Source organism: Manacus vitellinus, unplaced genomic scaffold (assembly GCF_001715985.3).
Source record: "Manacus vitellinus isolate BGI_N305 unplaced genomic scaffold, ASM171598v3 scaffold_3_pilon, whole genome shotgun sequence".
Classification (NCBI taxonomy): Eukaryota; Metazoa; Chordata; class Aves; order Passeriformes; family Pipridae; genus Manacus; species Manacus vitellinus.
In genome coordinates this window covers 3,286,676-3,299,512 of record NW_021940535.1, presented here as the reverse complement: position 1 = coordinate 3,299,512, position 12,837 = coordinate 3,286,676, and the positions used below count along the sequence as shown (strand labels likewise).

The 12,837-nt window shown below is 39.5% G+C and overlaps 1 protein-coding gene across 9 annotated transcripts in view; it reads right to left on the bottom strand.

The window, feature by feature from the left end:
- The window catches only part of HECW1 (HECT, C2 and WW domain containing E3 ubiquitin protein ligase 1), a 249,104-nt gene that overhangs the window by 64,177 nt on the left and 172,090 nt on the right, over positions 1-12,837 (bottom strand). For 4 of the 9 annotated variants that reach the window (XM_029961855.1, XM_029961850.1, XM_029961851.1 and 1 more), the window contains exons 10-12: positions 9,449-9,550; positions 5,712-5,744; positions 4,030-4,180 (exon numbers count right to left, since the gene is read on the bottom strand). In XM_029961855.1, coding sequence (XP_029817715.1) covers positions 4,030-4,180; positions 5,712-5,744; positions 9,449-9,550 — 286 coding nt within the window. The remainder of the gene's footprint in view (positions 1-4,029; positions 4,181-5,711; positions 5,745-9,448; positions 9,551-12,837) is intronic. The other 5 variants (XM_029961856.1, XM_029961859.1, XM_029961857.1 and 2 more) reach the window with 2 other exon arrangements.

Below are 12,837 nucleotides of genomic sequence, written 5' to 3'. Positions count from 1 at the left end.
AGAGAAGAGAAGAGAAGAGAAGAGAAGAGAAGAGAAGAGAAGAGAAGAGAAGAGAAGAGAAGAGAAGAGAAGAGAAGAGAAGAGAGAAGAGAAATCATAAGGAGAAAGAGAAAGAAAGAACCAGAATCAGGAAGAAAACCAAAAATAAAAACCAGGTTATCCTAATTATTTAATTAGCTATCTTAATTAGCTTTTACTTCACCCTAATATTTTTAATCACTCTTTATGGATAGCATTGTCGTACGTATTTGAAGGGGATGGTTTTATTGACTGCATTTAATCTGATTCAGCATTGTTTGTCTTTCATTTTTCTGACTTGTACTCTTTTCTCTTTCCTCAACTCAAGTTCGGACTTGCATATTTTAACTACTTTTTCTCTCTTTATTCCAAATTTGAAGTTAGTTCCTCAAGGGGACACAGGATCATTAAAGACAAGTAGTTAGGATTTGGCTTTTTCATATCTCAAAAGACTTCATCTCCAGTAGCTCACTGCAACTTAATCCTAAGCAGAAGGCCTGGAGATAATTAAGAAAAACAATCAAAGTTTTAATAGATTTATGCCAAACTTTCACAATACTATGTGTCCCCCTACAGTACTCAAATTCATTTGAAGCTACATTTAGCGTATATTTTGATAGTTTAAGAAAACATTCATCTTTACAAGGAAATTCTGATAGCAGGTTTTGCTACAGCATGAATTTACTGCAGTTTTAAACCCCCTGTTTTAGAGCTACATTTTACAGTTTTATTCACTTGACTGCAGGCAATTGAATGAATGTTCCATTCCAGTACTGGAGGAGTTTTACAACACCCACACACAACAAAGGGAAAAGGGAAAAAGAAAGGGAAAAAAACCCCAAAACATCCCCCCCCACGTTCATATAATCAAGGCATATAAGCACACATATAGAAAAACCTTGTACCTTCGATTTAATTAGATGGTAGAAAATCCCTATTGGCAACCCTCAAAGAGTAACGCTAGCTGTATGCCAACAAAAGGCTGTGCCTTTCTTTTGGGTCTCAACACTATAAAATAACCTTGTATAAATACCAGAAAATGCCAAAGTAATTGGACAAAACATTGAAAGTGCAAAAGTTATGGGAATGCCTCTGGAAATTTCAGTAACTGTTCAAAGTGATTTGTCAGAGAAATGGAGATTAAGAAATACCATGCTGTGGCTGTCTTAACTATTGTGGTTGTAATTTCTTATGTTACTTATTATCTTTCAAACAAGTGCACAGACAAATCTAGACATAAATATGCTGCAAAATATCTTCTCAACAGAGCTTGGACAACAAGGGCTGTTATCTGCTTTGCCAACAATTAAGTAAGTCAGGCAGTGCTGCAGAAAATGATCAAGAGCCTTTAAAATAAGAAATATGGACGTCTCTTTGGTGTTTGCCCAACACCTGGATTCCAGTTTTGCATTCCCTGTATCCTCAAGTGGCTAGTACAGCTAAAGGGAAGCTTGGAGCACAGAAGGAAAGCAGGACTAGGCTTAATCACAGCTACAGGTTTCTTTTTCAAGCTGAATTTCCAAAGCTTTGTGGTTTTGGCTGGGTTGGAAATACCAGGCTTCCTTGTAATATTTTGGTCTTTCCATTCCCTTCCACAAACGAAATCAGGAAGTCAAAGAGTAAGTAAATTGATTTAAAAAGAAAAGTCACCAAGTTTTTTCAAACTGCTGAGTGATTTTGAGTCCAAATTTTGTTTGAGGTTAGTGCAAAAGTTCAGGCTGCTGCTAATTCTGTCAGCAAGGTCTATGCTTGCTGTTGCCTCACCTAAAATGATTCTTTCATTTCAAAAACATTTCAAATTGTGAACTTTGAAATACATCAAAAGAGTATTTCTAAAATGAGTGCTCAAAACAAAGCCCAATCCTTCACAGTGTTGATAATAACTATTTATGAAAAGCAGCTTTCCTCACAGTCCTGAAAAGTGGAGACATGAAATATCTGAAATTAGATTTAGGACAACAATAATTAAAAAAATCCAGTCAGGCTGAAATTACAGAAACGAGTTGTCACTGGACAAACGCTCAAAGTATGAATCCCTTTTATTAGAATCATAGGAAATGTTCCAAACTTGGTAAAGATAGAAGACTTTCATATTCAGCTTCTTGAATCAACAGAGCTCCTTGGCAGACAGTAGAGAATCACCAGCTTTTTTTCCTTAGTCCCAAGAAGTCATGAGAGTTCATGTTTAATAAATGGCAAAGTGCTTAGTCTCCAATGGGACTTGGGTAAGGAGAGATATGCCACTGCTGAAACCCCTCCATACTTCTCCCTTTGTAACTGGATATATGAATACTAAAAACAGAGAGATCCGAAGAACATCAGCCTTATTAACTGTCAATTCCCAACACAAGCTAGTGATAATCAAATCATAACCAAGACAGGCAGACAGCCTACATGAAAACATGGCATAATATGAAAGAAGGAGGTCACAAAGGCAATGTCTATCCTTCGGTGTCTGCTGTGATAGCTGGTTCAATGATTAACCTGCATTAGCTAACATAAATCACTCTCACAAGCATTTATTCCTTCCATAGTTGTGATGTGCTTCCATGAGTTCAACCTCAAAAAAATTTTTTAAAAATCTGATATATGTCCACAACTTTTCTGCTTTCTGTGGCAGATAACTTGCTTAAGTGGCAGCCAAATAGTCTGAGCTTTGGCATGGCTCAAATCCCTCTTAAAGACCAATGCTAAATGGCAGAGAAGTCATGCAAATCCCATGAAAGAATCTACATAAAACATTCACTTTCTTTATAGAGTTTTGTTTTTTTCTACATTAACATGGTAGCTTGAGACTTCATGAGCAAAGCTATAATGAAAACAAATACTGCAGTTTCTCTCACTTCTGCAAGATATAACACAATTAAAGAAATGCTAATCAAAATTACAAATTCCAGTAAAAAAAAGATTATTTCTTTAAGAACGTGTTGATGGTGTCATGGTAAGTTGCAAAACAACCACTTTGGGAAGGCTGGTTTGCTCTCCATGAGTTATATTACCTTTCTAATTGTTGTCACTCAGGGCCCAGTTCTCCCAGACTGCCCCATTCAGGGCACAGTAGCTCCCAAACTATTCAAAGTACTCTGAAAGGAGCACTTTAAAATTCTGCACCCCTCTCTCAGTTGCAGATCTTTCTCTTAGCACAGAAAAAAAATCAAAAAACTTTTGTGGCATTTTACATGCTATAATTAAAATATAATTTCAGTTTTGCCTGTCCTTTTCTAGAAATGGCATTATTACAGTAAGCAGGGAATAAAAAACAAACAAACAAACCAAAACCTTTTCTGAAGCAAAAAAAGGAAGATTTTTGACCAATTGTTTGTTTTTTCTTTGCCCTCTTAAATTCAGTCTAAAAAGCAAACATGAGAACAAAATGACAAAATCTATGTGTGGACTAGTCAAAAAAAGTGAAACTATAAGACACATTAAGAGATATTTCAACCAGCTCAGAACAAACTGACAGATTTACAGGGCCCAATGCAACGTTAAGCAGACCTGTCTACATCTAGAAATGTGCACGGTCCTATTAGAGCAGGGCTCTGCTCTGGGAAAGGAGACAGACCTTTCAGCAGGCCTTATTAGCTCGAGTAGAAATGCCACACTGATATGGCAGCAATTTCAGGAACAGCACAGTACGAGGTTCCGACCCATCGACACCCCTCCTACAGTTAAATAACAAAAGTGACTCCATCTTTTAGAAGACTCCTCCCTTCCCTTCTGGCAGTCATTTCAGGAAACTTCTCCAAAAAACCTCTTCTTGCTGTTTGAAACGTTTTGCAATATCATTCACTCAACAGCACTGCGCCTGTGGGCAAGTTTGCGTACCAGACACCCACAGCAGGCACACCTGCAGGCTGAAAGAGATCAGCAGCAGGGACAAGAATTTGGACAAGGAGGAAAGATAAATCCTTAGGGAGTCAAAGCGGTGCACTGGAGAAAGAAGGAAGCTACTGGGGCAGTGTGGAAAAAGGAGAGCACAGATCTCAAAGGAATTTAGGCGCTAATGCTCACCGCCGGTTCAGCTGCTCCATTTGCTGGATGGAGCCAGACCTGTGGATCCCATCCGGCGTCGCCGCGGCTGTGGGGCGCTGCCACGTGGTGGTTCGGTTGACATGATCAACGTAGAATACCCTCCCGTGGCTGTCTATCCGAGCTTCCCAATCTAGTGTGGGAAAAAAAGGAAGGGGTGATGCTGTCAGTGTGATGCCTTCCAGAAAACCTAAATGTGGGAGACACATACAGATACACACATGTGCACGGACTGGGTGTATACACACAGGAGACACCATATATATAGCCTACATGCGTGCAATATATATTATGTGTATACATTCAAAGTATACATTCAAGGTGCATATATACTATGTGCTTGTCTCTATATACATATATGCAGTATGTGCATATACATAAACATTTCATACACAGCACACAGGTAGGCCATGGAATTCACTACCATAGCCCATGAAAAGCTAGTGACATAGTGGCTGCATTTTCAAAAGGGCTAGATAGTTTTTCAGTTGGTGATACTTGTTGGCTGGATTCACTGCAGGTCAGAGTAGCCACATAGAACTGACTCTTAGTAGAAAAAGATTACACCTGAGCTAATATGGCAAATCCCATGTTTTCTTTTTTTGTTATGTTTCAGAACAAACATGTTTCATTTTTCTCCTTTTTATTAAGTGGCTTTGAAGGACACCACAGAGCAATTAAAGGTTTCCCTGAAAGCTGATCACAAACTGATTGGACACAGAAATCTCTCTAAAGAGAGTATTGTAAATCTATTGCTCTGACAAATGCAAACTAGATTGAGAGTTTGCATCGTAATATTGAGCCTTCCATCATTATTGTTTCCTGATAATGTTTATGTTGTCCCATGACTGAAAACTAAAACCTGTTTGGTATATGATGGCTTGTGGAAAATGGTAATGATAAAAAAACTGTTTGAAACAGGAGAAATTCAGAAGTGAGTTAGCTAGCAAAGCCACATATCAAACTGGTCCGAATGTATGGAGAAGTGGAATAAATCAGGCTTGCTAGTTTCATATTGCTACATGACCCATCAGCTGACTACATATCTACGTAAATACATGCACATACCTTCTACGCAAATTTATATACAAACCTCACTCTCATTCACACACAAATGCACATATGGTGATTACCTTTGAGGGCAAATACTTCCCCATATTCCCACACTCTCACTATAATACCATCTTCCCTGATGAGTCCTATGGTTTTCTATGATCAAATTCAGGATCATCTAGATTTCATACTTTATGTATTTTATCTCCTACTCTCTAAGAGCAGGACTGAAGTTGTAATTCTCACTGTTGTATCTGGACCCCTATCCTTCATGACCAGTTCCCATCTCCTGAATGCTGGCTCTGGCTAAACCCACTTCCTATACCTGGTCCCAGAAAATTGTAGGCTGTCTCAAGTCTATGGCTGGCTGGCTGTCCCTGACAGGTGAATCCCACAAACCTTAAAAGATGGGCACTGAGAGTCCTTGGAGAAATTTTCTGTAAGACTCCAAGACAACAAGAGCCATATGCACATGCATTATTTCTTTCAAAGCTGACTGTAAGTACCACAGTCCTTGAAGATGCAAAACCTATAGTCACACCACGGGTATACATGCAGTGTCTCTCACTGTGAACATCACTATATAATTTAAGGAGAGGACTCTCTCTTACTCCACCAGGTAAAGTTTCCCAAGGATGTTGTAGCTGTTTCAAGAACAAGATCACAGCTTTGTGAAAACCATGTCTAAAACATAAGACAGTGAAAAAAAAGCACATCAAGTACAACATATGCATATTGAAGTAAGTCACACTGACACATAAGGCAGGTTGAAGGCCAGAGCCTTGCTAAGCATGCTGGCACAGGTGACAGGTGTACCGCTTTGGGTAGGGAATGGTCCTTCTGGAGCTACGCATTATCTGCAATATCCTTGAGGAAATAACCTTGGCCAGATCAAAGGTGAGACGATGTACCTTAACATCATGAAGATCTTCATTTTCCTTGCTGCTGTCTGGCAAAATTCTAGCCCTCACCCCACGCTATTGTTGTACCTCGTAAAAAGCTGAGAATAATGAAGACTGATGGATGATTAGAAGCTTGTAGGCAATGCTGTAGATCGACACTCTAGACAGCCTACAGAAGACATCACCTGGTCATAGTGGTCTGAAGCCTTGTGATGGACACTTAGCAAGAATACACAGTCAAACAAGGTTCTGTGATCCAGTCCTGTGCACTATCAGCTCTAGATTCTATCTCGCAGCGTCTGTCTAATTAAATACAACTTAGAGTTCCTAAGCTTCTAAGCATAATACTTGGAAACTTAGGAGTAAGGAAACTTGTCCAGAGCTTGGAGGTCACAGTGAAAACATCAGGTCAGGATCATGCAGACTGGATTACGACTTCAGGAAGGCTGTCTCTGTCAGATGTATCAGACATACAGCAAAAGTATGTACAACATGAGCCACATCTATAAGTGAGTGTTGCTTTATTCACTGCATTATGGGTAGATACACCTGAAACCATGGGCTGACACTGGCATTAGCCTGCTAAAACATTAGGAACTGTGTGTCTCATGCTCCTTGCGATAGCATTTCTAATCTGCTGAATAAATCTTCTTCTGGTCACCCAGGAAGGTTGTCAGAGGGTGTCAGGTACAACTTTTGTTGTACACAGGTGGCAGACGTACTTTCTACCTTCCCATACGACAACCTGTAAGTCACACAAGTCACTGAAGCTGCCTGCATATGATACCAGATTTGTGGACAGATGGATGGATACCTGCACAGTAAGACAAATAGGCTGACAGGTGAACTGACGGACAGAACTCTGCTTCTAAGCTGTGCTCAAGTCCCTTCATGCTAATTCACAGGCATAGGTGATCTAGGAAGCAGCCAGATTTCCTGAGGGTTTTTTGTTAAGTTTTTCAGGTAAAATACTACTACAAAGACTAACCTCCATCTAACCTTCACAGTAAGAGCAAGCTAGAGCACAGGCTGGGGACATGACAGTACTGGTTCTGTTCTCTGGTGATCCCCCTCCATCAGCCAAGTCATATTTCACAGCAGCTTTGATACTGCTCTGATTTATAACAGAAGACAACTTCTTCGGGCAAGAACATCAGGGCAAAGTAAGCACACTGCCTTTCCCTTTCCAAGCAGCCACGCCTTCAGCAAAGAGCAGCTCTGAACTGGGCACATGGGCACAACTTTGCTTCAGTTCTGTAGGGTTGCCATCAGTACTAGCAAAGACAGGCTTAATAAGGGGTGACTATTAATGCCGTTTTGAGGCCCCACAAACTCTGCAATTCTTCTGTTAATCTCACATCGACCTGAACATTCATACTGGTCATTATGAAATTCCTACATAAATAATGAATTTATTCTACTTTACTTTCCTAAATAAAACTATCTGAAATTAAATTTCCTCCCTGAGACCAACTGTTGTGGGCTTATGATGAAATCAAGCTATTCAGAAAACTGTTAAAAAGACAAAGAAGATTGTCCAGAAGAGTCTCCATGACCTAAATAAAATCAATAAATGTTGAACCTGCAGCAAATTATCTTCACCTCTACTTATAGATGGAAGTTAGCACTGCATGTGCCAGGTTTGATCACATAATTCAGGTTTAAATGGTAAAGGTTCCTCCTTTCACATGATTGAAGAACTATTTATCTAGGATTAAGAGGCATTAAACACACTGAGATAGTGACACTGAATTCCAGAAAAAGAAAAAAATTCTAGATTAAGGTTATAGTTTTCATTTTGAAATTCCTGTAAAATTTCATGAAGAGTTTTTGGAAACTGGTTTTCTAAGTGATATTATTCAATTAAACTTTTTTTTTTTCCCAACATTAACTTAGTATGGTTTATTTCTATTCAGATCAATATATTGAAGCCCACAGTGTCAGCCTTTATTGTAAAAATTATATTGTATGCCAATGCTAAAACAAAATCCTCCAAAGGGATATCACTTCTGTATTTTATCATCACACATTGCATTTCATGTCCTTAAACCTTGTGGAAGCACTTGTGAAAATCGATGGTAGAAATACTTGCCTTTTGAGGATAATTAAAAGAAAGAGGAAAAACATATTAAATCGATGATGGCAGAGTATGAAAGAGATTTACAGTATATTTTGTTTACCTGAGCTGGTGTCAGTGTCCTTTCATTAAGTCATCTAATGGAGAATGTGCCCTATTCACAAAGTGTTGTGGTAAGAGTGTGAGGAAGAGAAATATTTGCCTGTTACAGAGGTAAGCATTCCCATTTCATCATTCACTGGCAAGCCACAGTGGGACTCTAATAAGACTTCATTGGGTTAAAGGCATTTGAATCACTCATGCAACTGTGCAGCTGACGCCAGCATCAGGGCTATTTTCGGCTTAGGGAATACTGACAGCATGGTTGGCAAATGATGAATTATTTGTGAAGGGCACCACAGGCCAAATAAGTGTGTTTCCTTCTTGGGCTTTGAAGAAAATAGAGTGCTTTGTTTATATGCCTGGTTGTTTTTGTGAGGCACTACACATTTCAGGCTGTTAAATCCTGCGCTCAAGTTGAAAGGTGATCAGCAGTACGTTGCAGGGCATAGAGTGCGCTCTGCTGGGCACTGGACGCCAGTGCAAAAAGCAGGGTAATCCTCCAGGAATACCCAAGGGAAAGGCTACAAAGACAAGTAAAAACACCTCCAGCAGTTGCTTCCGTGGTAAAAATCCCGTATTACCAGGCTACTAATCAATCATGCTACTTAAGACTGTCATTTTTATTCAAGGAAGTGTAGAATTCACTACAGTTCATAATGAACATAAAAATCACTGATAATCAAATTCAAAGACAGTAGAAGACCACTCTACATAAGCTGTCTTTTCCCAACTTCTGCTGGTTTTGTTCAGATTTCGACCTGTCTGTCCCAGGAGCATCCTGACCACGAAAGGGTTCCTGCTGGACCTGCTTACAGACCTGACAGATCACAGGGACTGCCATCCCAAACCATCTTTGAAATTGGTTATGGAAAAGCTGGAGACAAACATTATAGAAAAATCAGAGTACTTTGCTGAAACACCACCCAGAAAGCTCTATATTAAGGCTTCCAGAACACCTGACAGATACCCAGTCATTCGAGCCTAAACACACTGACTGCAAACAGGGAAATACTATTATTTCCATTTCATCATGGCTAAGGAAGAAGACAGACCAAGGCAGACGGAGGTTATGGAGCTTGTTCAAAATAACATGACAACACTTGAAGTCAGGATCCAATAAGGGAAACAAATGGGCATATTGCTTGGGTTCTGTTGACTGTATATACAGAACAGACAGGGTTCATTAGAAAGACATACTGACCTCTACACTGTTTGAGTTAACAGGAAAAGCTGAAAAAATGCAATAAAATAAAAAACTAAAGCTTACTTGGTGGAAGAGGCTCATCGATAGTTGGGTAGTGATGATGGTCAGGCCTCAGAGAAGGAAGCTGGCTGACTGGCTGAGAATTATGGAGTAAAGGACAATCACCTACGGACAAGATATTCAAGACATTGACAGTCATTCACTGTTTTTACAATGTGGTTCAAAAAATGTGCTACTGTAAAACAAGTGACTATTTTACAAAGAGGTTAACCTGGTGTACTAGCATCTCCGGGCATTCCTATTTTCAGGCCCTATTTTAATAACAACTCATATTGTAAAGAAGTATTACAGTAATGCAGTCAAATCAATGCAAAACTATTATGGGCCAGATTCTGGACTCATAAGCACACAAGTGTAAGCGAGAGAAGAATCAGGCTTGATCTCTGAGAAACACTGTTCACATACAACCAAACTCAAGCTGTTGCAGAAATTGGCAGGAACATGCAAAATCCTGATTCCAACTTTTAAATTATCCCACCACTGGAATAAGAGGCTAAAAGCTGCCTTGGATCTTTCTCTGCTTTTCCAAAGGACCAGTGGCTGCCTATGTGTACCAGAATGACAGGATTTTGCAGTCCCTGCAAAGCAGATCATCCCGTTTTAGAGGTATTTTTCAAAATTCAGAGTCCATCTTTCGTGGAAGGAGGAGAATGAGAGAAGGATCAGAAACAGATAGGAGACAGGCGGTAGAAGAGAAGGAAAAAAGATAGTGAGAAATAGTCAGGATCTGAGATAAGGAAGGAAGACCTGAGATAGAGAAGAGAGAAAGAAGAAGAAGAAAAGGAGTCACACAGTAGACAGTGCAGAGGAAGTTTTTAAACACTAATATTGTATACACGTCCATATATAGAATCATAGAATGGTTTGGGTTGGAAGGGACCTTAAGATCATCTAGTTCCAACTCTCCTGCCATATCTAAATATGAAACAAATGAAACCTAAGTAAATGTCCAAACTGACATTCGGTTGAAAGGAACAAGTTACTTAAGATCCAGTCAATGTTTAAAAAATCCTTTAAGAAACTAAGAAGTTACAGTAGGGATGAACAAGCATTCCTCATCTTAGACTTAACTGTGAGAATAAGGAACCTGCTCACTAAAACTTCAAAGGTTCCAGAATAAAGATTCCTTCCTGGTCTGTCCTTAAAATCTTAGAAACCGGGACTATTTATCCTACTAAGGGACATATTTTCATATTGTGTGGTAACAGTTTTTCACTATAACCTCCAGCTCCAGATAGGCTTGTTAATACAGATACAATCTGAATTGCGTAAATATAATATTTACATGCATCAGAAAGATGCATAGAAAAAAATATGAATAGTTCTGGGGATGTTGGAATGCAAAGCCAAACTCATTGTGCGGTAGCTGGTTTATCTGTCTGTAATGTCAGAATCTTAACAACCTAAGAACGAACATTTTATATAAAAACCCCAAACATATAGTTATCAAATGTAAAAAAATTACCAAAAAATATAAAACATGGGGTTTTTTTTTTGTTTTTAAACAACCAACAGCTAGAAGGCAGAAGCCAATTTTGTATAAAACTGTAAAAAAATCTCACACCATCCAGAAGTGAGAAAAATTGCTTAGACAAAAATACTCCCTCTTCTAGGTGCTCTGATGATACCGTATGGTCTGTTAAATGTCTTCATCGAACCACTTGTGTATAGGCGTATCTCACAGATGTATCTGCTGCATGTTTTGAACAGACGGCAGATTATGTAAGTTTATTACTCAATGCTGAAAGTCCATCTCCCATAGTCTTAAAAACTGTGCTGTTACTACAGGTGTTGTAGCACTGACTACCACATCACCCATCTATGTTTCTTTACTTACCTCACCGAAATTGACTCTCCCCTAGTCAAGATAGTTACGCCAAGCCAGCGGAAGCATAGTAGTAGTATCGGTCACCTGGAGTGGACGGAGGTGACCACATCTACTGTATTTGTAACAGCTGCCAAGTCATGAAGCAACATGCACATTTACTGAAGCACCCCTGGTGACACCAAGAAAGTGCTAAGAGATGGGCTTGCCCTTAGCTAACCAAGGCAAAGCCACTGTGAACACTGCAGTGCCCTTTATATAGGCTCAAGTCTTGGTCTTGTACTGAATCCATATGCACAAGACACCCTCTCCCACCACATCCCCTATCAAAAGCACACACAGTCCAAAATAACCACCAAATCTGTAGGTATGGTCTCACACATACTCATGCTCATGCCCACTTAGGTATGAGCATTTCCACATAAATGCTGTCCACAAGCAAAGCCTCTCGCCTGCAAGGAAGGAAACTTGGTTTCTATGCCTGTGTATGTCTGAAAATTTAATTCTTTGGGCTAGATTCTGCTTTACAGTCTGAATAACTCCCTAGTCCCAGCTGTCTACAAAGTCTTTACACAGGCCTGTGTGTAAGGCCACCCTTACACCTTTTATCTGCATGGGTTGGGTCTGTGGCAGTGGAAGGTGGGAGTAAGTAAACTGGGAATGGAGAAGGAAAATGTAGAAGGATGCTTTAGTTGGGGTTTCCCAGTGATGCCCAAATAGGATATGCTTTTGCTGCCATTTTAATTTGGTGTCACTTACAGAAGGAGACAGATGACTCAGAATTTGGGAATGCAAAGACTACCCCTTGACCTTGTTGCATACTCCTTAGCTGCAGTTGAGTCCTTTACTTCTAGAGCTGGAGAAAAACGATACGCTAGCTGAAGAAAAGATGAGTGATCAACCCCCTCTCTTTATGTAACTGCATACAACACAAAATGAGTTACCAAAGGGAGGGATTTAATCTAACTGTTTGGGGAATTGGGAAAAACAGTACCTAAATTGCAAAGACAAAAAAAAGTACATTTTAAAGTATATTCTATCTCTAGGGTAGGATAAGGAGATGAGAATTTTATTCAAGATAGTTAAATTTCCAAAGTGTCTAAGAAAAAATATAAATCTCTGTTGAGTTGCCCTATGATCTGTGACATCTGAGGTACATTTTTTTGATACTTGGGGAATTACAACAAATATACAGAAACTGGCCCTTTATCTGGTTCAAATCAGCATATTTGCCCTTTGACAAGCACAAGCTGGTCCTTTCACTAACTATCAGAGGCATGGCAGCGCATCAGATGTGTGAAATGGAACAATCCCAGGAAAAAAGGAATGAGTAGGTGGATGCGATAATGCTGATTTGCCACATAACTAGAGTAGCTAATCTTGATTTTATAATGATGCACGTATATCTACAGGAATCCATACAGACAGATCTCCACCTGATTTATTTGGTTTTGCTGGGATTTTTAAGGAAAGGCTCAATTATCCAACCCTCCCTGATATCTGGCCCAGCTCACAGCCACCAAATTGGTAAGAACTAAACTGTGAGCTATCTGAAACCTCGACTATC